Below are 25149 nucleotides of genomic sequence, written 5' to 3' on the forward strand. Positions count from 1 at the left end.
AAACAGTGCAGACACACACAGGTCTGCTCCCTGCCATTACGTCGACTCATCAAGCCCACTCGGCTTAGTCATACCATAGGCTTCCAGTGCAAGCAGCTCCCTCTTGGCTTTGGATGGAGAATCTGGCAGAAGATATTTGCTCATTTGTCCCCACACATGTATGTGGTTTGGTAACGCTGCTAGGGACTGCTGCCCCAGCCTTTCTAACTGTCCAGATTCAGAGCCAGCCAGGCCTTTCCTGGGTAATGTCCTCCCACACAGTCTGGCTATATGGCTTTTTGTTGCTCATATTCAGCTGTTAACGTCCCTACAATGTATGTTCTGTGGATTTTGGTATGCAGTATGGATGAGCCAAATATGTAGGCATTGTTTTAGCATGCCAGTCAGAGCCAATTTAAAGTGTTTGTTCCAACTATGGACACTTTCCCTCATCTGAGTCACTGATAAACCAATATAGATTTAAGATTATGGACAATGTACAGATTATTGTTTATATTTTATAAACTTTTTCAAAGAGAAGTGGCCTTAAAATGGATGCTCTTCCTTCTTCTGATTAGCATAGCAGTTGACAGATATACAGATGAGACAAATGCCAGGAAAAGTCATTTTCAATCTATTCTCCACAACAGGCCATTTGGAATTACTTTATTACCTCAAAGAGGTTCTGTCCGCCTGTGTCCGCTTGTTGGTTAGTTGGTTGGTTAGTCAGCAGGATTACACAAAAACTTCTGAACAGATTTCCACGAAGTTTGGATGGAGGATGGGTCTCGGCCCAGAATAGACCTCATAAACCTTTGGTACAGATCCAGTGATCCAGGATTTTTTTCCTCACTGTCTTTAACATAGCGTGGTTCTTTTTCACATTTTCTTAATTTCTCAGGGAATTAAGCATGGATCATGATGTATTTAGCTGGTATCTATGAGTGAGGGTTTAAATATGTTTTATTTGATAGTGGATTAGGCTTGATTGGATTAAAGGGGACTGTTGGACCTTGGCGGAGGTATGAGCTCTACTAAGTGCAATTCTTGTTATTACATAAGTTAGGTTATATTAGCATGAAGTTAGGGGAATTGCATTAGAAACATTTGAAAACATAAACCATATCAAACATTGGCTGAGAGTGTGTTTTGACTCCCTCCACACACACACACACACACACACACACACACACACACACACACACACACACACACACACCGCATTTCTTCCCTCTTTTCATGTCGACCACAAGGCTGACCTGCTGGCCTCTATTTCCTCTGAAGAGGATATCCCCCTTCAGTAGAGCCTTAAAATCCATCACGGCAGACGACTTGAGATCCTGATGTATGCGCCCTCTCCTCCATTGTCTTTGAAGCATTGGGAGGCTTTGGCTGGGCCCGGCCACAGTGATGATTACAGTCTCACAGTTACTGACATGTGCTCAGCTCACTTTCTGCCTGATGTCCTGTCCCCTCCCCTATGTTTGATGGAGAAAGGAGTTCTGGTTCACTGATGAATGTAATTAGGACTGTGGTTGCTTCTACCAATCCCCATGGTCTTTAACTTCTGCTGCCACCTTAGCAACTACCAAAACTAGAATTTTCTGAAAATATTACCTCCTAACAAAAAGACCATGAGTGAAACCCACAGTCATTGTGTTTATATGCATGCACAGGGTATCTTGAGTAGAAGCGAATTGACGTCCAAACTCAGTTGAGGTTATTCTGGGGACAAGCTGTCAATATATGTCTTTACTGCCCCTCAACAGATATCATTGGGTGGAAAATAAACACAATGTTCCAAATGTCCACCATAGAAATTGACTTTCCACTGACTGCCATGAATAAAACTAGGCTAGCTAAGATAGGTCTATTTGCATGTCTCTGTTTGTTAATCATCATCATGTTTCCTGTCATTGAGTTATGACTTCATTCAGAATATTGCAAGTCATGATGATGTTTTCATGACCGGGGTGTCAAGGAAAGTTCTTCTAAATTAATAATGTGATGAAAACACATTTTTACATATGTTTACATTTAAAAGGGACATTTGTTCACTATTCTGTGAGACACTATAACTTATTAGGAAAAAGAAGGATGCATGCCATGGACAATAGATTTTTTGCGTCAGTGCATAATATTAGCACTCATAATTTAGTCTACTACATAGCAAATTAGAGTGATTTTGGACTCATCCCTGGACTCATGAACAACTTGTTAACTTAATTAATTGGCAGCTAGTTTTTCATTCATTTCTTGGAATTAGTAAAACAGTAAAAAGTCTGTGTAAAGTAGAGACAAACTATACATCTATATGTAAAAATAGACATTTGGACTTATTTTTGTAAAATAGTTTCCCATGCCCACTTTAAGATGGAAGCATTTTGTCAAAAGGGAGAGGGATCAAAAACAATTAGAACAATTATAATGACAGATCCCATTCAGTCATATGAGGTTTAAAATACTATGTAAGTACTTACATTTGATCAACTGCAGCCTTCTAACATTGAGCCAGCCAAAAGACCATTAACAGTCTCAAGAGTTTGACAGTTTTAGCTACGCAGAGGTGATATTTTTCTGTTCTCATGGCTTGTAAAACATACAGATACTTTATTTTTTAATGAGCTCCTGAGTCCATAAGTGTAAATTCAGTAAGAAATTCAAACACAGGTCTTTAACTGTTTCTGGGAGGAAATGCAAAAACAAATACTGTAACTAAAATAGTGTTTATTCCATAGAAAAAAAATACCTCATCCAATGCATACAATAAGAAAGGAAAAGTGAATGTTACAAAGACAAAGGCTTATAATGTCATGAAAAGAATATTGTTGAATCATCATATCCTTTAATGACCTTTCTAAATGCATGCACTTTCAATTTAAAGACGTTCTGGACGTCTGAATTCTTAAAGATATTTCTATAACATAAAGTTTCTCCATGTTTAGCTCCATTATGCCAGATGCACAGGAGTGCACATCAGGTTGAGCTTGTCATCAAAACAAAGTGTAACTCTCTCATCACAAGCAGCTCGTAGCCTTCCATCTCAGAAACTGTCAAGAGTAATCAAACACAACATTAAAACCTCAACACTGATCTATGTATTGATGTAACAAAACCAATGTGTACAGTGTTGACAATGGATGTCTTAATACACGTGTTGAAATTTGTCATCCATCTCTCAGAACCAGAACTCAGAGACAAAGACATGAACGTTGATGATGTTCTGGCCGGAGTCGCCTTGATTTGTCAGGTTGCGCATGGACAGTCTCAATACTGTAGCCAGTGGACCAATCAGAGGCTTCACCTGGCGGACAACACCTGAAGGAGACAAAGTGGAACAACAACATCAGTGACAATATAAAAAAACAACAGCATTATAGACTCTCTGTGGTACAATACATTCACCACGAAACAGAATACTCTGGCTATTGGATGTTGTCAGTACAATATAGCCACATTATTGTACTACACAAGTGAAAGGTTTGGATGTAAATCTTTAGTAGACGCTGGTTGGTTTCTATGACAACAATATAAATTTGTCGATTTTGCCATTTCTTGAGAAACGCAATGGTTGATTAACTAAAAGAGAAGCAAGTACCCAGTATTAGAGCTTTCATCAAATATAAGATTGTCTTTCATTTGGATTTGATTTTTAAAGGTGCAATATGTAGCAATTGGCCACCTGTCAAATTCATACTCAAAACAATTATAGGGCAGCATATCAGCAGAGTTGCTGCTGCTAACTGTAGCTGCCACTCGGGGACATGGGGAGTGTTAGTATTTACACAGCTAGCACAGGATTTTTGGACCAGGATGGCTGGGGCTAGCTGGTTAGCATGCTTACTTCAGTAGATCTCTGCAACACAATACAAAGACATCATAGTGTCAAATCTTCTGTTTCTTCACGTTCTATCCATAATCTTAATTCATTTTTTAACGGTTAGACTAATTCTTACATATTGCCCATTTAGTGTTTGTTCTAAAATGTTTTCTCATCCACCCCAGTGATATCTAGCAATACATATATTCATGGTTTCAAATGCTGAGGTTTCAGAAATCCCGCTGCCACCCCAATACATCTGAATTCAATGGAATTTTGTTTGTGGTGCTCAGCGCATTGAAAAATTTACATCTGTTATTCAAGTTTTTCAAAAAAACCAATGTCCCGGTCACAGGCTGTCTGAACCACACGTGTTTCGCATGCGTTCTTGAGTTGTCTGCCTCAGCTCAGTCAATTTTTTATATATTCTTCTTTTTTATTCAATACAGCTGTCTACATCGGTTGTGTAATTCTTTGCACTTATAAACCCAAAGCATATTTTTGTGCACTGTTTTTTTTTGTGTGGCTGAACGCATACAGAGTAGAAACAGACAGAGGACCTGAACCTGCTACGATGTTGACGTGCTGCTTTCGCTAGATGTTATCTTGTGGATAATCCACAGACATAACCATCAGCAGTTTTCATAGAGACTACTTCTTTGGTAGAAAATAGTTCCAATGAATACTAACCCAAACAATAATCTCTTGAGGCATTGATTTTTGGCAAAAGTTACTTTCCCCACAGGGGCTAGGGATTCAAAGGGTAAAAAAAAAACAAGGCAATCTCCCAAACAAGTCTTTCACTTGCCTATATCACTTATACAAATTACCTGTCTTCAGGTGTGCCATGGTATAGTATCAGCTGGAACATTTGGATTAGTAACCAAATGAAGATTGTGGTTGACAAGCTAACCAAAGTCTTGTGATCAAAACTGTCCATGACAATCTGAACTTAAAAGTAGGGAAGATGATTCTGGAAAAAGACAGTTGATTGTTGAGTCTCATTCCCGGACAAGACAAGACAAGACAAGACAAGACAAGACAAGACAGAACTTTATAAATCCTGAAGAAAGTTCTTGTGCCAGAGATTTCTCCAAAAAAACACAGTAACAAAGCTTACAGCACCTGGTATTCCCAGGTCCTGCTTAGCATGCAAGATCAGGTAAAATGGGGCATGTTCAGGGCAGTGTGGCCATTAGCCAAGGTCTTCAAATACCAATGCTTTGGGTTGGTATACAGCTCGAAATTCTCACCCAAAGTGTCGGTATTTGACAACCTGGGTAAGAGACTCAACAGTCAACTATCTTACTTCAGAATCGCCTTCCCGCCGTCCACCCTCTTTATGGATGGGAGCAACCTTCTTTCATGGTAAGGCAGATGGGAAAACTGCAACAGAGCATTACTGAATGCCCGTGGAATCCATTGGGTGCTCTTTTTAAGTGAACATGCGATTACAGGGAGAAAAAAATGCCAGTGTTTATACAGGCTGTCAGCAGGCCTTTTCTCTGCAGAGAGCTGGTGACATTTCAGCTCTGACCTGTTTGAACAGCCATCGGCAGAGTGCAGTCAGACAGCACAATCACCTCACAGTCCTCCTATCACACCGTCAACCATCCTCTTTCTTTTTCTCATGCACTCCTCTTGTGCTTTCCTTACTCATAACTGAGTCAGTAACGTGTTCAAGCTTTTTCGTATGATGACTCAAGAGTTACTTAACATAGATCAATATGACGACGGATCACTCCCCTTCATTGGTCTGAATTATGAGGCTCTCATATGTGGAACTTCTGTGGAACTAAGAAAGCAGTAAAATCCATTTGGTCATCGTTCACCACAGGACAAACGATGATCCATTATGCGCCATCCGCTGTGTCCTTTGGGACACTGGCATTGTATGATGGCAGATCCCCTCACCCACGTGTTCTCCTCCTTCTTTTCCTCCCCTCTCCTCCCTCCCTGAGGGGGCCGGGTGTTTGTGGCACCATCACTATGGCCCACAAGGGTAAATGAGTCCCATGTGTTTGATGGAGGGGAGCAGTCGCAGTCACGCGATACAGCCGTGGAGGCATTCCTCCAGGAATCCATCTTTAACTCTGGGAGGGGCTAGCATTAGGAGCTTGAACTGCTGTCTCCCTCTCTCTGTCACTCTCTTTTGCTCTCTCGTCCCTCCGCGAGTCGGATCTGTGGGCACACAACAGATTCCAGCAGATTCTGGTGATAAGCACTTGGAGGAGTGTGGAATGGGGCCCACTTCTACCAGGGTTGCCCCTTTGTTTTGGTGTTTTGGGACTCTGTTGCGTAGTGACACAAGATGGAAGGGAGCGGGACTAAGATTTTATTGTTTCCAAAGCGTCAGCGCCATCAGAAAGAGCTAACCTTTGCTTAAACCGAACAACAGCCACAACATTAAGAGAATAACTGACATGGAAAAAGAGTTGAATTTTGTTTTGAGTCTGAAATTTATTTTCAGACATAAGCCAATCGAGACAGCACAGAACTCAGACTTGACCAATGAAAACTCAAAGCAAGTTCAAAAGGTTCATGAATTGTCCATGTATAAAACCAGTTCAAAAGCTTCAGTTCTGGGTTGAGCAGGCACACAATGAAGATGAGCAAGATATCATGATGAGCACAATATGGACCACCACAAAGACAGATGGGTTTCAGCCCACATTAAGGCTTTTTTTTTAAATTGCGCTCAGTGTGGCCTTTATCTAACAAGGACCATAATGAGGGTCAACTGAGGGTAAGTTCTTTTCTATGAAAGGAAGCTAAACAGTCTTACCACATTAATAAACAGAGACACACATCATGTCTAAAGTGAAAATTCATTCAGGACATCTAAATAGTGCAATATGTGGAATGTGTCTGAGGCCAATTAGTGTTTTGTACATTTGTTTGTGGTCTAATTAGCACATGCAGAAGGCACAACTGCACTCGGAACTAAATTTCTGTTGTAGTGCCCAATGGTTTCTCTAAATCCACAAATTTCCTCTGAGCTAACTGTTAATGGCTTGAAACTTAACACGAAACATAAATTAGATTGATTAAATTGAATAAATAAACACACATTTTCTCACCTTCTATTTTTGAATCCGGGACATTATGGGTGTTAGAACAAAACAAGAACTGTATCTTAAAGCTAGGGTTGGTTAGATTGAAGAAACCAGGTAGAGCAAGCTAAATTTTGAAAGTATCCAACTGAAAAACTCCCACACCTTCCTCCAAAGCCACTCCATCAAAAAATGTGAACATGCACTGCCTAAATTATACTGAATGCCTTGTAGAACAGTGTGGATATGTGAACAGCTACATTGCTACGTTCAACAAGCTCTCTTAGCTTTTTAAGTCTGATAAATACATAAATAAACAAATGCCACAATCATGTAAACACAAGCAAGTAGCCGTAACGAACATACCTCAGTCCAAAAAAGGCTACCCGGCCTGGCAGTTACTGCTCACTGCTGTGGGTGTGTGCTTTGTGCTAATGTTACTGGGTTAGCCTGTGTGCTTTGTGGTAACGTTACTGTGTTAGCCTGAACGGCTCTGTTGCTCCTACAGCAGCTCATTGGCCAGAGGGTTACTGTGTTATACTGCTGGTTTAGCTGCTGAACACTAGTCTGTCACTGCTTCTGCTGTTCACTCTTTCTTTGGCTGAGGGGACTGTGTGGTTAGCAGTATGAGTGCAGTGCATCATTTTCATCGCTTACCACGTCCAACTACCTTATTCACGTGTACAGAAAAAAGCTGTCAAGCTAGCATGTTAGTATTGGGAAAGTTTCTCAACACAAAACTTTCTCTTTTAGAATTTTAGTTTTGTTTGTCATGCATTTGATTAATTGATTGCTGTTGGGATGTAAAGATAATTTCTACAAACGCAACAAAAAAGTTTTGAAAATGTATCACCAACCCTAGCTTTAACCTGTTAGATGTATCACATTTTCAGTCGTGATTTGTGTCAATCTAACACCCCAATGTTGAAACATGTTTTTTTTTTTTTTACTTCTAGCCCTTGTTAATTACCTTTTTTGTACAACCTCGAGGGCGAGAAAAAATAAATTATAGCAATCTGGGCTCATGTGCCAAATTCTGCACAAAGGAGCTTGATATTAAAGTCAGTGTGCATGACCATGGTGACTCTGTGTTTCCACAAGCTTCCCATCAAAAGCACAGTGGTATCCTCAATGAGCGGAAAGCATCAGCTAACAGCTGGGCCTCAACATACTCGCAGTGAACCTGAGGTGAAACCACAACCGCATACTCATCTTTAACATTTCATCCAGGCTGTAAGGCAAAAAGCCAACAGCCACAAAACAGGTTGACTTTGATTGGCTACCATACCACCTGAGATTCACATAAATAAACACGGGAAGGTTTTTTAAAACCAATTTGCTCTATGACTGGGTTGCGAGGTCATGTCATCCGAGGCCTGAAGCACCCAAGCAGGAGATCAAGTTGTAGCGCTGGAGAGGTTTGTGGTGTCATTCCATCTCACTGAGGTATCTGCCACAGGGTGCAGAGGTGACTGTGCTGGCTTGAAGCGCCACCATCAAACAAACAGCTGTACAATCTGTCCGTTCTCCAAAACATTCTGCCACACCATAAAGTAGACCCTTAAGTAGAAAATAGCCTTAAATAAATGCTCACTAGTAGCAGAGACACTGCTACCAGTGTGCATTTATTTAGGCATTTGTCATCCTTCATGGCCAAGACGACTGCAATATTGAAGGGTTACATGTAAACAGTACAATTTCGGGGTTTTCTGGTTTCTACAACTCAGCGAGGAAGTGTATGACAAAATTCAAAATGAACGGGTTTAACACCAGAGACAAATGAAAAATATGCATTGGCCTCACCACAGTATTGTATAATGACACACTGGTTGTGGCACTATGCATGCTCACTACAGGGAAACCATTGGAGAATATCCAGGTGGTGGACAAAGTTCCAGTATGCAAAGAGGGTACTGGAGGACATTCTTCACAATCATTATGGCTCCAACTGTGGTATGTTTTGTATCTTACCATATCGCTGATGTACAGCTGAGCACTGCTGGCAGAAATGTAAAGACAGCAAAGACTGGTTTCTTAGTCAAAGATCCTTTTTTTTTACTGCTTTTCTCCAAAAGGTCCATAAAAGCTAGGAGGCATGCCAAAGCAACTGCTAACTAGCTCCCTTGTTACCCCATTAGCAGAGCAACCAATTTCAAGTTTTGATAACCCGTCAGCATGGCTAAAATATAATCCCTTCAAATTGCCAACACAACACACTGAATGAGGACAAAGTGTACAGGCCCCTCAGGGACTGGATCTGGTGTTTACAGCCTGGTCACTGGTCACTGGTACGTGGATGACCAGTCAGGTCAGGCTGTCCAAACACAACTCTGACCACTCCAAAGAGGGGGTGGGAGCCCTGCCCACCCCAGCTCTGAAAGGCCAGCGTATGTGGCTTGATATTTTAAGGTCAATTAACAACAAGTCATAGCTACAGATCTCTCAAATGGCCCATGGGTCATTGTTGGACCGTGTCACTCACTGGGTAGTGACATCATTGAGAAGTAGCCGTAGGGAATCGGTTTGTTCTTTTCTTGGACTTTCTGTTTTAGCAGTTGTGGGCCAGAGCAGCTGAGATGACATAACACGCACCATTATCATTACCACAACCTTTGCACTATATTACAAGTGACCTTTCAAAGCTAAGGCCCATAACTAAGAAGCAGGCTGGACAATGTTGAGTAAATGCAGAGGATATGAGATGAATATCTGCTTTGTTTGCATTTTAATTTAAGATTTCTTTTATTATTTTCTCCATCTATGTTATAAATTGGATAAAGTATACAGTCTCTTGAAAAGCTGTTTAAGTACTTCAGTACTATCTCTTTTGGCATGTTTATACATGAGCATTAATTTTGTGAAGTGAGCTTACTTAAACAAAGTTACATTTTCTTAAAATCACAGTGCCGGACAGCAAAGAGTAATGAGGAGTATATATCAAATAGCTCACCAGACCAGGCGAGATAAGTGTAAGTGATGAAATATTACGGCAGTTTTATTGCAAGTAATATGTATTATATGAGTACATACCAGTGTGTGTTCAACTGTGTGTATGGTATGTCTCTGCGAGCGTGACATATCTGCATCACTATCTGTTCATCAGTACATTGATGGTGGAGGACCACCCTATGGGGTTTTTGGGTGGAGAAGACCCTGTTTTGATTAGCTGTACTGTACTAATCTCTTGCGGGACAAGCAAGGATTCCTCATGGGCTCGGTGTACTCTGGTGGGCCTGCTGCTGCCAATGTCATGATTCATCCAAGTGACAGCCACTCAAACATGAGGAGCTGTTTGTCTGCTTATCTCCGCTGCTGTCTTCAACTCCTCACCAGTGCAGCCACAAGCCAGAGCCACAAGCACCACTGGCTCTGAAGTAGTCATATCTCACACAGTGAGCTCACATTCCACCAGCCACTGTGGACGGCTTCACCGATGACGACCATGACTACCTGCATAGAGACACACTGTCCACTTCCTCCTTCATTCATCTTACTGGATGCCTTCACTGGCTGCCAGTACTGTGCCAATGGCAGTGCAGAAGGTATTTATTCTCAGCAGATGATATAAACCGCAAAGGCACATTTCCACCTGCATTTCAAAAATGAATGGAATTTAGCTGCAGCGTCTTAGGCTTACAGTTTCCCCAGAGGGCGGGTACAATTGACGAAGAGAAGATAGTTGCTCTCTAAACATAAATAAAAAAAATCAGTCAGACAGCAGTGATTAATGGAACAGTGAAATCCTTCCATGACAAATAAATTCTCATGAAGAGGAGTCATTTGGACACATTTAAGGGATGACTAAACATCTGCTGACTGTTTGATTCCACAGCTGTCTACTGATTCAATTCTGTTCGATTTCAAAACATGGATACTGGTCAACTAGCAGGCTCAGTCACGTAAAAATTACAAGTCACATAATTGTGTAAAATTGTCTTGACATGTAGTTACAGATTTGCATGTTGCTTTTGTTAATTCCTTGTTTTGCATGGTGGACAGGAAGAAATGGGATTGGTGGATTGTCACATATTTTCCCTGCATAAAAATCTTTCCTCAACAACAATTAAAGGGGTAAAAATTTGTCGCAATTTACATGTATTGATCATTTTGTATTGCCTACATGTGAGCGGATTGTAATGTGACATGAAAAATGAGACCTTCCCTGTCTCTCTCAGTTACCTGTGCAAGCCTGCAAGCGACTTGATTAAGTTGTTTAAAGGTGCAATATATAAGAATAGGCCACCTGTCGTATTCATACTCCCAAAAAATAGTGGGCAACATATCACCAGAGTAACCACTAACTCTGGCTAACTGTAGCTACTGAGCTCAGTTAACAGTGCAGCTAGTGGTTGTATTAACTGACTGCCCGGACCGTGAGCTCAGAGCACTGAGGAAGTGTTGGTGTTGTTTACTACAGGGCTATCGTCTCTAGAGGTACAAACTGGCCAGGGGCTAGCTGGTTAGCATGCTAACTTCAGCAGATACTGTATCTCTGCAACACAATACATAGACGTCTTTGACATAACGCCAAAACTGTTATTTCTTCACATTCTGTTGATAATTTTAATACATTTTTGGATGTTTTACACCTAAAATTCTTAAATATTGCACCTTTAATGCTGCTGGACTATGGATTTTTTTGTGAAGGACATATATTGGATTTTCCGTAACAGTCCCAAGGACGTGACTTTATGTTCTCGTTCTCGAGTGTCTTGTCTCAGTGCCTCTCTCCGCTCTGCTAACAGAGAGCAATAAAGCTATCGCTAGTTTAGAATTGGAGTCCGCTAACATAGACTAATAGACCAGCTTCCAGCAGAACACAGAAGTTCCACAGAGCCCCTTTTAGTAACTGCTAAAGTAAAGCTGAAAGACTGTATGCATGCTCAGAAACATGAAGGTAAAAATGCTACACTAGCCTATGATACCCTCAGTGAGGAGTGTTCAAAGACAATATTGATCCCCACAATGATGTATGTCACTGACAGATATCAAACAGGGGAACCACCAACAGTCTGTAAGAAGTTAGAGAGTTAGCCCTAGAGTTGGCCCACACTTCCAGCAGAGACCACAGTGCTTTCCAGTGTTTTCAAAGGGAGGGCTCATCCATCCACCTGCCGACTGCCAAAATCAATCATCTTATTCTCAACCCTATTCAAACAACCTGTCCCTAATCATGAGTGGATGTCAGCATCAGAATGAGTAATGCATTCCTCCACTGTTTGTGTTTCCAAATATGCGCATGATGTGTCACAAATGTTGTCTTTGTTGTGAGGATTATATATATCACTTTGGGGGATCTGCTGTACATACCTGCAGGGATTTGTGTGGTCGCCGGTGTGCTACTGTGGTCGCCATGGGAATCTGTAAGTGTTTGATTGGTTCTGATCATGTTTTCCAAGTGCTGAAAGCCTGTTCTGTTTGCACAGATGCATAAGGCTGTCAGGGTTGTCTTCCAGATGTGACAGTGGTGGGAAATCCAGTGATGGATGACCAAGAACTAGGAAAGAGTGGTGCAGTTCTTACACTATTTGGTGTACTGTCAGGCTATGTAAGTGTATATGTGTGTGTGTGCGTGTGTGTGTGTATGCGCACATATGTCTGTGCAAACGCTGCGTGCCTGTGTGCAGCCGACTGGTTTTGAAATATTGAGTAAGAGAGCAGAACGGAAAAGAGTGTCAGCCAATCAAACCTTTTAAGAATCACTTTTTCACGTTAGCGATGGATTCTGGGGATTCCTAATTGCCTCTTTTGTCCCTTTCAAAAACACAAAAAGTGGCCAAAAATAATGGCCAAAGTTAGTTTGAGTTCACGCACTTGTTCATTAGTGGAGCCTCAATGTCTGCTACTCTTCACATCCCACCAAGCTGTAATACCACTGTTGGAGACACTGGAGATACTGGAAACTAAGCTTCCTTAAGTGACACGTCAGCGAGCCTCACACAATGGTTACGCAACGGCAGCATCTGTGGGCCAAAGCACCAGCAGCACAACCCACTAAATAAAACCAAGAGGGCCTTCATCGCACCGTGGACGCCACACTTCACAGCGAGCAGTCAGTGACCGAAGGCTCCAGTGCACAGGGCCTCAATTTGGATATGTGATGGGCAACTGGTGCTAACATGCAAGAGCTGCATCCAATAAGCATCCAAAGGGTTTGGGAGAGAAGTGGCTTCTCACAAACAGGCCTTTCATGTGGTCGTCAGTTTAAGTGCTCTAATGCTCGGCGAGACACTGAGGCCTAGCGTGGGGAAATGGAACAATACATTTAACCACATGAAGCAAAGCGCCCAGGATTACTTCTGCACATATTTTCTCTCTCTCGCTTTCCTCTTTCATTGAATCACAGTCTCTCACTTTGTCTTTCTCCCTCCGCCGTTTTATTCTCTCTCCCTCCCTCGCACATACACTTACATACTTGCCCCTGCAAATGAGCACCACCATAAACAGGGAATTTCTCCTAAATCCTCTTTATACACACGCACGCAGACACACTCAGTAGACATTATATTACAAAATAAGGCTTATCGCTCATGCAGAATTACACCATTATGCATTCCAACAAAAACATACCATTATAAGGGAATACAATATAATTATAACTGCTTTAACTGTGAATTATGTGAATTGTTGCAGTTCTCTCTCATGTCTTTGTGTGGGTATGTTTGATAAGCACTCTTCTGTTTCCACACAAGTGTACAAGAGAGCGCGTGTGCCCACAATCCATTGACAGTCGCACACTCTCTTCCTCCCTCTCTCCCTTTCTTTCTGCAAAGACAGATGTGCATACTGACAGGCCATCCCTTCATCCATCAGCGAGGGAAGAAGAAGAAGAAGAAAACGGTGTCCTTCCACTACCACCCTGCCTGCATCTCGACACAAAACCAAAACAAAAACACCTAGACGGGCCCAACAATGTGTCATCCCTGGGCTTACAACACCCTCATCCACCCAAGGCCAAGGCTCAGTTCAGCTCTCCCAGAAGCATACAGCAGCCTTGGGTCACCACCAGACTAAAAGATGGGAATGGCTTCCACCCAAACATGTGTTGTTGTTACACGCCACTGGAGATGGTATCTGCTGCTCCTACTTGAACTAGCACAGGGCTCTTTTTGTATGCTGGCGGTCGCCGAACAGGTAGTTATGATGAAGTGCTTGTCAACTGCAATCACTCATGCTCATGCTCACTGATGTTCACGTGAGCACACGCATGGATTTATACACTCTTTTCCTGTACTTTCAGACCACCATAAGTTATTGTGGAAAATAATGATCTGCTTGGAATAAGCATAGCCATAGATAAGTGAATTAAATGGTACTTTGTTTAACCACAAGACTGTGAAAATCTATGCCAAATATTTGGTGAGACAGAAACAGGCCTTCGTCTGTCTCAGAGAGCCACACAGAGGACAACTCTCCAAAGACAAAGACACCAAGAGCCCCAATGATGACGATGACAGCTACACGATGCCACCACACTGCAAAGACCGTAACGGGCCGTGTCAGATGCATTTATGTCAGTGCGTCCAGACATTCCTTATGGGATTCCTTTGTGCCCCTTCTCAATGTGCACATGTGAGTTTGATTTGTAAAAACAGAAAAAAAGGCATACATATTTCAAAATGAGAAAATTAGGAAAGAAAAAACGCCTCCTTTGTCAAAAAGAAAATGCAATTTCCAGTCACAGACGCTGTCGGTTGGTAGAGGCTGCATGTTAAAGCTGCTATTGTCAAATATCGGCAGTAGGTTGGTCCATCATCACACAAAATCCCAGTACTCACCCACATACATTCCGTTCTCAACCCGCTTCATGATGTCGAAGGCGTTCTCCACGTTGCCGTCCAGGATGTCAAACTTGACGTCGTAACTGCCTAAGTGATAGGACCCGTAAGCCGGCACCGTGGTTCTCAGGAAAACAATTTCTGTTGGAAGATAACAATTAGACACAAAAAGCTTTTGGAGCCTAAACCCTCATAATGACACTAGGATTGTGCTGCCAAGCTTGTGCCAACTCTTTGCTTTTCTTTTCTTTTTTTTCCTTTCCAAGAGTAGAACAATAAAATGGGAGATGGAACCGTCTGTTTATTGTACACTGAGAAGGTCACAGGAAGGTTGAGGCTTTTCAATACTGTTGTTCAACTGGAAGGCCTTGAGGCCTTTACACCCCAACTCAGAGCTTATGAGATATGACAAGAGCTTAACTCCCCGTGACGTTGACCATGAGTGTGTCTGAAACATGCACTGCACAGCGGCCAATAGATGCTTGTCAGCTGTCACTGTCTGCATGTGATTACAGTGGTTACTCATATCCAACCAGCGTGTCACTTACTCTCTGGTGTGGGCCAGCCAAGCTTGGACTGTATGGAGAGCATCATGGAATAGCTAATTTGGGGGTCAGAAGTAGTCATATGGATTGTGACAACTGCAGGGAAACGTACATGTATGTGATGGATGCTCAGAGATTAAGGGAATAAAGTAGAGCTAAAGAGAAAAAAATGGCTGTGGACCACATTGACGCTAAAAAACCACAAGTTATTATACTAAATTCAAATTTGTTGTTTCCAAAGATCTTAACTGGAAAAGCCTCAAATATGGGCCTTTGTGGGTCAGTGGAAATGCAGAGGGATTTCACAGGACACATTTTAGTGGAGCTCGTATGATAAGTCATTTTTTAGGCATAGGGTGCTGCAGGGATGACGTATTCTTGTAGGCTAGACCAGAAGATGGCAAGTTAGGATTTTTGAGTTGGATTTTGGATTATTGCAAAAAATTAACAAGATGATCTTCAAAGATGAACACTACTTTTATGATTTTTGAAGCGCAAATTAAATTCGCCAGAGGTAAAAAGCTAACGTGAGGCTATAAATAAACTACACTGCAGTCGCATTACTTAAACGTGACCACCACTGAGCATCTTTTTTGGCTATAGTATACACACTTTACTATGAATTGATCGACTGTTGTAGAACACAACATGGAAATCTCTAAAGCTTGTGTTGACCATAGACCTTATATCAGGCATTTAAACAAAAACCCATTTAAAACAGAAACCTTGACTACAAGACAAGGGAACTGGAAGTGCAAAAAAATGCTAACGTATTTCTGCCCTCTATTGTGTTAAAGCAACATTTCAATATTTTGGGAATAATGGTATCAATCTTCTCATGTCACTCTTGGTGAAACAGGGAATAAGCATTTCTTTTTAGACTTGTTTATTCCCAAAGGAACTTTCCCCAAAGAAACATGAATGTATTTGTTCCCCTTTTCACACTTTTTACACGTATTTTCCCATCTGGAAAAATGAAAAAAAGAAAATGTCGCCATCAGTTTTCACAGAGAAAATGGGCTTGTACCTACCCTCTGGCCTTGTGAACTCTCTGAAAGTGGGCAAGGAGATGAAGGTGTGGGACACCGAATGCGTGGGGTCCAGAACACAGGCGACGTCATTGGGCTGACAGGTCTTCATACAGCGAACGGTGTCAGAGCGTTGAAGCCTTGCCACTCTAAAGGAGAGAACAAACACACACACCCACAAAAAAGGAAACACAAACACACACATGGCCTCTGACCTTTAGGTAATGTCTATATAAAGACTTCAGAGTCAACCGCCTTTGGTCTCTAAAGCTCACAATAACAGGGTATCCTTGGGAGCAGCCCACTGCGTAATCAAGAACTCAGTGGGACAACTCCAATGGCCGCTACACAAACAATATCTGAACAAGACAGCAGGGATACTGGATATAGCAGTCAACATCAAAAACAATCAAATTCTGTGTGGCTTGGAAGAATAATAAACCAACAATGGCCAAAGCTCATGCCGATGCCAAACTTTGTAGCTTGTGGAGACTAGCGCTGCCATTGATGCTTTTCTGATGCACTATTTCAAGCTGTGTGGGAAATGAATTACTACACTCACAGAGAATGATCCATAACCTGCTCAGGAAAATATTTGGATTTGCTGAGCATCCCCGGCTTCACATCAGATAATCTCTTGAGGAGGATTTATGGGGAAAGGGAGTGTTCTAAAAGACTCCTAAATTGTGAGCAACATGACTAGACAACTCCCCAGCCTCTCCCCAGGGCAGCTCTCATCCTATTATTTAGGGCTTTGTTTATTCCACAGACTAATCAGTGACAGGTCGGAGGGAATGGAGGGCCTCTGCTGGCTCCTAAAGCTAACGCCACCTGAAGTATCGCACTACCTGCCTGCTACATTAGACTTTGAGAGATGTTTCTAAGGCATTAACAACCTCATAAATCAGGAGTTTTCTTTGAAACTACGGGGGAACTTGTGATCAGAGAGCTATTGAAACAAAATAAAAGGCCTGACTTTGACATCCAAGATGTTAAATTCAACTTCACAAAGGAGACAAGTCAGTACACGGCTATATTGGGTTATGAAAACAGCCAAGTTGCCATGTATAAGTCCAGTTAATGTGCATGGCAGCCATATAGCCACATTGTGAGTCATGGGCCGTGGATCTCTGGCGCTCCTCAGGGGACCTATAGGCTGCAGCTCAAAGCCCAGGCACGGCTTGGGTTGCAGGGCTCCTTCCACGGAGAGCGAGGAGAGAAGCCCCTGACAAAAAGTCAAGCCACCACTGGGTAGGGGCTTGTAATTAGCAATTAGCGGGTGGGTCCAAGTTTTGCTTTGGCCCAGGCCAAACCCACAAAATGTTCTCCTAGTTTATAATACCACGGCCTGAGCTGCAGAAAGGCCCGAGCGGGGCTCTAGAGGACGAGGTGAAAGCTCTGTTGGGGTAGAGAGTAAATTTACGAGAAGATAATGACCCAGGGTGAACTGCCCCCTAACACACAGATGGGCACTTCAAAGCAAGGGCAGCAAGTGGAGTTAATTACAGCTCCATGTGTCTGTTAATGAAATGTGTTTGTTTGCACCGAATGTGTGTGTGTATGTTCATTTGTGCATGTGTGCCTCTGTGCATGCAAACATGCTTGTGTATGTGCGCGTGCATGCGCAAATGCACGTCTTCTTCATCTCCCCATGCCTCACGTGGCCCAGCCCAGGAGAAAAACCCCAATACTTTCAGACCAGAAAGAAAAACAGACTTTTTGGATGAAAGTCCTCTGGTCAAGCGTAGGGCCTTTTATTTTTTTGGTAATTATTATTTATAGTCGGCACATTGATAACGCCCCAACACAAACACTGCAGGGCATCATTCATTCTGTGCGCGGTGATGTTGCTGCACCACAAATTGTTCAGACCACCGGCCAGAGCCCAGAGCCCCATAACTCAATGTCAAAGGGGAGGAAAAAACCTTCTGCGCACCACTATGTTCTTATTTTAAGGATATCCCCACTGGGGACCAAGTGCATCCTTACTGGCCTGACAGCTCAGGACAGGAGGAACCTAGGACATCTGAATTTACAGTTATTATAAGCCACAGCCCTCGGGCAGCAGCCTCACAGCACGTCAAACTATTTATACTCTCTCCTGCTGGTGCACATTTCCCTCTCCTTTGCCACTGCATCCCATCGCATGTCACTTACTCAGCCTTCATTTGGATTATCTGTCTGCTTTGGGGTTTACACCCACAGTCTGCAGTGGAAATCTGTGTATTTTACATTAAGCCCAAAATGTAATGGGAGCTAAAGAGATGTGCAAAAAAATAACTGCCACAGAAAGATGTATTTGCGGTGCAAGGTAAGTGAATTGGGGATTGGAAGTAAAAATGCAATTAAAGGCCCAATTCGGCCCATTTTTGACTGGAATTTTGAGGTGTGGAATTACTTCACAGACTTAATAGTGAAATTTGAGGTATATGCTCATATAGCATATAACTGAAGGGTTTGACTCACAGATGGGACATTTTGTGTGTTCTTTTGGCCAAACTAAAACATTATTTATTACGAAAGTGTTAATAATAATCAGAAAAAAAAACAATAACTAATAACATTATTAATAACGTGTTATTTTTTTTAGTGTTGTTCTTGTGTGTAAACATTTTGTAGTCAGTTGACCATTTTTTCTAATCAATGAGACCTTAAAATCTACCTTTAACTTGAAATATATGCATTCCTAAAGATTTGCATGCATCATTAGATTTCCTCTTCACTGAAGCTGTTGGAATAATAGTAATATGATGCTATGTGAGGAAGTCTTCATGCCTCCATCTGTGATTTGGCCTCACATTCCAGCTGCTCCCTATGCTGTATTTGATTAAAACCCCACAATGCACCATTATCAAGAACTGGATTTGACTTGAACATGTGTTATTTCTATTTCAATTTTAATAGAAAACTGTTCATCCAACACATAAACCATAAAATACTGCAAAACGTCAGACTTTAACATGCAACCATCATCAAATTACACTCAGTTGTAGGCACACTTGGGTCGTTACCCTTTTATGATTTTCGCTGACCTAGAACGCCACCTAGCGGCTATCACAATGCTTTACCTCCAAGAAGATACATTCAACTGGACCTACTTTAAACAGCTGAATAATGATCCTTAACTCTGGTGTTAAAAAAGGCGATTATGTAAAATGCTACAGTACTAAAACCTGTGCTTCTTTCCTCTGATCTTGTGTGTTTATGTTTCGTTTTGTTTTGTCAGATCCACTCTTAAAAAAAGGTTGTGTCATCTTCAACACACGCTCAGAGTGTCAGACAGTCATATTTGTGTTAATTTATGAAAACAAAATTGCTACAGTGGAGACGAGGCTGGATAGTTGACTGGACAAAGAGGGCAGCTGGACCACCAGGGACCCTGAAAGCCCCAGACTGAGTGTGTCTGTTTGTTTGTTGTGATTCGATAAATTGAAAATGTGAATAATTTTACATTTTACCAGATACAAACACTCGCCTTCTTGTAAATGAGAGGATCGATGCCACTCTCATAGAATCTCCTAGAGTCGCTGTGAGGTTACCAGGAAACCTGCAGAGACTCCAGGAAGTTATGATACCCGGCCAAGAAATGGTCCAACACATAACCCCCGGAAAACCACAACCTGCTGTTTTTACACTTTGGTTACATACAACATGTTAATCAGTGAGCTTTAGAGGTACTTGTAGACGTGGATTTGGTTACGTTTGAGAAGAGCCAGACTCGCTGCTTCACTCTGATTCCAATGTTTATGGTAAGCTATATTAGCCAGCTGCTTGCGGTATACTTAATCTACAGATATTAGAGTAGTATCAATCCTCTCATCTATATGGAACTTTTCATTTGCACCGCTCAATCGCAATATCTATTTTCACATTTTAAAGAAACATTAAAGGTCTTTGGTTATAATAGATGAATACTGGTCTTAAAATAATTACTAATTAACAAGCGTTTTGTGTAGGGGTGAACTTTTAAATGCATTTAAAATGACACATCCTTTTTAAGAGTGTAATAACTTGTGTAAGCCAACGTAGCTCTTGTGCTTATTCTAGCAGGGGATTGTAAGGTACTCTGGGCTCCTCCTGGGTAACAAACACCAACACTTTAGCCAGGTATGTGCTGAGCATGCTGTAGCGACGCAGCCTCAGCTCCAGAGACAGCTCAAAGTCCTGCGGCCTGTTGATGAGCTTTGCCACCGACATGACGCCGCCGGTGGGCACCCGCTCCGTCTTGAAGAAGCCGCCCTCATTGCCATCGGTGATAGCGATCTGGATGTCATCGCCGGCCACGATGTGGGAGGGGCCCATGCGGAAGATGTTGGTGAAGACGGGGATGTTGGTGGGGAAGGTGAGGTAGTAGTAGGTTATTCTCAGGGGCATGGCCAGGCACTCGACAGACTCATTGCAAAGCAAGCGTTCACATCGACTGCAAAGAGAGAAAGGTGGGGGTGGGGGGGCAGGGGCAGGACGGGAGAAGACAGAACAAAACAGGCACAGAGAGAAAGAAAAAAGAGAGACCAGGTGTGAATTTCATTTGCCGTGCATGGCATGCAGTGGGAGGATCATCAGTCTGCAGCATTTTTACACTTGACAGGCCAGTCGCGGTGCCCTCTGTGGGATCATGCAAGAGGTTCTGTCACTGGTGCCTCCGTAACAGGGTGGTCATACACAGCCTCTACTGTAATTGAGCCAATGAGAAAATATCCATGTGCATGTCATGCTACAGCCGGATCTTTTCTAAAGTCTTTCCAGCATTGAGCATACTGGACATGCAGAGCCTTGATCCATACGTATGAATTAGGGTCAGTTTAAAAGGGCCTAATATTGTTTACTGTCATACTCAGAGATCTTAGTAGGATGACCGCTCAGACTTGACTGTGAGGAACATGGACCTTGCTCTGTGAGTGTTTATGCCTGTCTATTTATTCTCATGTTGCTATGAGCACAGACAACACATTTAAAGCTGTTCCTGTTCAGAAACACGGTGTACAACAGAGACGCAATCCGGATACTCACGTCTCTCCAACACGCCGGTAGTTGTTTGGGCAGTCGAAGGACAGGCATCTGAATCCTCCCTGTATATTAAAGCAGCTCTGATTCTCTGTGCATGTGTGTGTTCCTGTCACACATTCATCAATATCTGGGTGCAGAAGAAAAAAAGTGATTTGAAAACATTCGCGAAAAATTGACATAAGTCTGCAACCATCATGTGCAACGTCAAAGTAAAGACAGCTTACCCTGGCAGCTTCGTCCATTGGGAGCCAAGGTGTATCCATTGACTGGACAGGAACAGTGGAAGCTGCCAGGTGTGTTGTGACAGCGATAGGAGCAAATATGACCTCCAGTGGGCAGGGCACACTCATCTATGTCTAAAAAATGTCACAGAGCATGAAAACAAGTCAAACCAGAGAGTACCATAGCACCTGGAACTCACCGAATGCAGAACAAATTGCCTTTGAAATACACAGAAGAAAGTTGAATTGTTTTTTAAAAAATATGTCCCTCACAGGAAATGTTAAAATGGTTAAATTTTACCTTCACAAGTCATGCCATCTATGTCACTGAGCTGGTAGCCACGGCGACAGTAACACTGGTAGGAGCCGTACACGTTGGCGCACTCTTGACTGCACGGGTTGCTCTCACACTCATTCAAATCTGCACAGAAACAAGATGATTACAGACCAATATGAACTGTTTCCCACGAGTTAACTGACAAGTGCACCACAGTGGTCAGGAGAATAATATGCAAGAGTCCCCTTCTGTGGATTTCAAGATTTACCACATGCATACATTGCTATATGCTTGATTTTCATGTAAACAGGCGACTGAGATTGGGCTGAAATCTACGAGACTTTGGACAAAAGTATGTTTGTAAGTGACTGTAGGTTGAGTGTTTTTCAAAGGTTTCTTTCACTTGCCAGTTTTACCAGTTTTTACACTTTAACCAGAATGATTGTTAAAATGCTGTTTGACCTGATAAGGCCATGATTATTCGTGAGCGTCCTTGTGCGGGACACTGAATGCTTGTCTCAATGTTGACAAATGTTTGTAGACTTCCAAAATCTGCCACTGGATCCCTCCTTCCAGTCACATTCCCATCTCCCCAAACACATCTATAGGAACTCCTCTCTGGTCACTATATGTTCTCTTCTCACCCGATCACCTGACAGTCACACCCAATAGACCTTTTTCACAGCAGCCATTTTGGCATAGAACAGTAGGGTACCAATGGTTACCAATGGTGTTCCACTCTCCCTCATCAGCCCTGCAAGTATTTAACCAGCCAATTCCCTATCAAGACTCTGCCATTGCTTATTGTTGCGTCTGTTATTGGGACGTGTCACCTGTGTAGCTGCCTGCCTGCCTACTGGTCTGCATGTATGCCGCTGCAATAAATCACTATCCTACTGCATCTCCTGTCATCTGCTTTAGGGTCCAACACCTATTGATCAGCATTACCAACTGTAACAGTAGATTGTGAAAGCACCATGGACAACAATAGAGAGAAATCTGTGACATTGTAGTCCTATGCCTGGCAATTTCTGATAAGTTGGATTTGATAAATAAATTAAAATTAAAAGGTCATCCGACTAGGAAAGGAACAGGGGCTTCTATTGTTTCAGTCACTGGGAATATTACGTATAGACAGAATAACTTACAGTATACACAACACATACTGTAAAGTGTATATAAAGGTGAAACTCTCCTGATCTAGATATTTATCTTACCGTCACAATTCCTGCCATCTCCAGCTATCTTGAAGCCGGTGGTGCAGCTACACTTGTAGGATCCAAGAGTGTTCTCACACTTATGAGCGCATAGGCGGCCAGGGTAGTGCCTGCATTCATTAATATCTAAAGCACAGAGTCAAAACATGTGACAGTAAGATGCAGCGGTGACAACATCCTGACAACAAAGCAGAGGAGGATACAGTTGCTTACCCTCACAAACCCGACTGATGCTGTTGAAGATGTAGCCGGGCTCACACTCACAGCGGTAGGAGCCCAGCAGGTTGATACAACCATGACCTTCGCAGACCTTTTCAGCACCCTTACACTCATCAATATCTGCAGAGGGGAACACAACAGAGAACATAATCATTTGCACCTCATTTGCTTTGTGCTGCAGGAAAAGGTTGTTTTTTTTCTGCCATACCAACACAGCGTGTGCCCTCATCATTGAGGTGGTATCCTCGGCCACAGTTAACAGAGTTCCTCTGGCAGATAAAGGAGCCGACTGTGTTGATACAGACCTGCCCTCTGTGGCATGGCTCCGTCTGAGAAACACATTCATTAATATCTGAAAAACAGACACGGATAACATTGTTCAATCACAGAAAGATTAAAAAAGATTTTTGCACTATTATCTCCACTGTAAAAGCAGCTACATGTGCGCAGCATTTGAGTCCAAGACAAATTTCCCTACAGGGACAATAAAGTATATTGTAACGTATCGCATCGCATCGTATCGTATCGTATCGTATCGTATCGTATCGTATCGTATCGTATCGTGTCGTATCGTATCGTATCGTAACGTATCGCATAGTATTGTATCGTATCGTATCGTATCGTGTTGTGTCGTATCATATCGCATCGTATCGTATCGTATCGTATCATGTTGTGTCGTATCGTATCGTATCGTATCGTATCGTACCGTATCGTATCGTACCGTACCGTATCGTATCGTATCGTATCGTATCGTATCGTATTGTATCGCATCGCATCGCATCGAAGCTGCAACCAGCGGCTCTAAGTCACTCTGTTGGTCAGTTGCTTCATGAAGGAGAAGGTATGTGTCTAAGGCATGAGCATCAATGTGAGCAAGAAATATAATGTTTATCCATGTAGTAGATTAGTTTTTTTTTAAAATGTATAGATTAGGAACAAAATTAGATTAAATCTTGTGAGGAATGAGAGGAAAGTGTGAAAGAAGAAAGATCTTAAAATATCTACAGTCTAGAGGTCCATCCTTCTAGGGAGGACATTGAGCTTGGTAAACATATCTCATTGTTCCTTGTGTATGAGTGAAACTTTGGGCCAAATGCTGGTCCTCGATGGAAGGTCTGGGGTTACACCAAAAACAACAAATAAATATTTTATATACTGAAGAGCATATACTTTTCATCTGGATTTGAACTTTCATTCAGGCAAAAGGTCAGGGGGTCACTAAAATTATGAGGAGCCACAAATTGTTAAGGTTTGGCCACTAGTTTTCCACAAACTGTGCTCTCTATACCATACCACCATGCAAAAAACACTGACTGACCTATTGAAAAATCACCTTAAAGACACACATGTCTTGCTGTTGTCATTAGTATAGTGCTCACCAATGCAGTTCCCTAGGGCATCCTGGATAAAGCCGGCACCACACTTGACTTTAGGGAGACAACGGAACGACCCCTGGGTGTTTTGGCACTGAAACTCTGGGCCACAGTTATGGATACCAGTCTCACACTCATCAATATCTAGGGAAGGAAATCACAGGAACATAGGTACTGAACACTCTGTCAACAAACATGACTCAGATATACAGTAACAGAGGAGAACTGAGGTGAGTTTGACTGACCTTTGCAATTGTTGCTGTCAGTGAGCTCATAACCAGTCCCACAGCTGACCTCTCTCTGGCAACGGAATGAGCCCTCCGTGTTGATGCAGCGCTCTCCTCCCCGACAGTTGCTGGCTCCCAGCAAACACTCGTTGATATCTGGAAGTGTTTGAAAGCAGAGATTCTCTTATTGTGCTGATCAGGGACAGTATTATAATAGAGACTTGGCAAATAAAACAATTACAACTCAAAGATGGGGATGAGCACTTCTTACCTTCACAGCTCCTTCCATCTGGTTTGAGTCTGTAGCCTTTGAGACAGGCACAAGTGTCATTGCCCACACAGTTATGAGCACATTTCCCTACAAAAGAAAAACAAACATGTTGACAATTTGTCCCTTCTTTTGCA

The 25149-nt window shown here is 42.4% G+C and overlaps 1 protein-coding gene across 1 annotated transcript in view; it reads right to left on the reverse strand.

The window, feature by feature from the left end:
* Positions 1-2689: 2689 nt before the first annotated feature.
* fbln1 (fibulin 1) overlaps positions 2690-25149 on the reverse strand; it is a 31999-nt gene continuing 9539 nt past the window's right edge. Inside the window, exons 6-17 of the mRNA XM_073471336.1 lie at positions 25016-25102; positions 24763-24900; positions 24524-24661; positions 23353-23496; positions 23139-23264; positions 22926-23051; positions 21733-21852; positions 21435-21566; positions 21214-21337; positions 16207-16352; positions 14631-14771; positions 2690-3297 (exon numbers count right to left, since the gene is read on the reverse strand). Of these exons, the coding sequence (XP_073327437.1) occupies positions 3158-3297; positions 14631-14771; positions 16207-16352; positions 21214-21337; positions 21435-21566; positions 21733-21852; positions 22926-23051; positions 23139-23264; positions 23353-23496; positions 24524-24661; positions 24763-24900; positions 25016-25102 (1562 nt within the window). The 3' untranslated portion in view covers positions 2690-3157. The remainder of the gene's footprint in view (positions 3298-14630; positions 14772-16206; positions 16353-21213; positions 21338-21434; positions 21567-21732; positions 21853-22925; positions 23052-23138; positions 23265-23352; positions 23497-24523; positions 24662-24762; positions 24901-25015; positions 25103-25149) is intronic.

The sequence above is a fragment of the Pagrus major genome, chromosome 8 (genome assembly GCF_040436345.1).
Source record: "Pagrus major chromosome 8, Pma_NU_1.0".
Taxonomy (NCBI): Eukaryota; Metazoa; Chordata; class Actinopteri; order Spariformes; family Sparidae; genus Pagrus; species Pagrus major.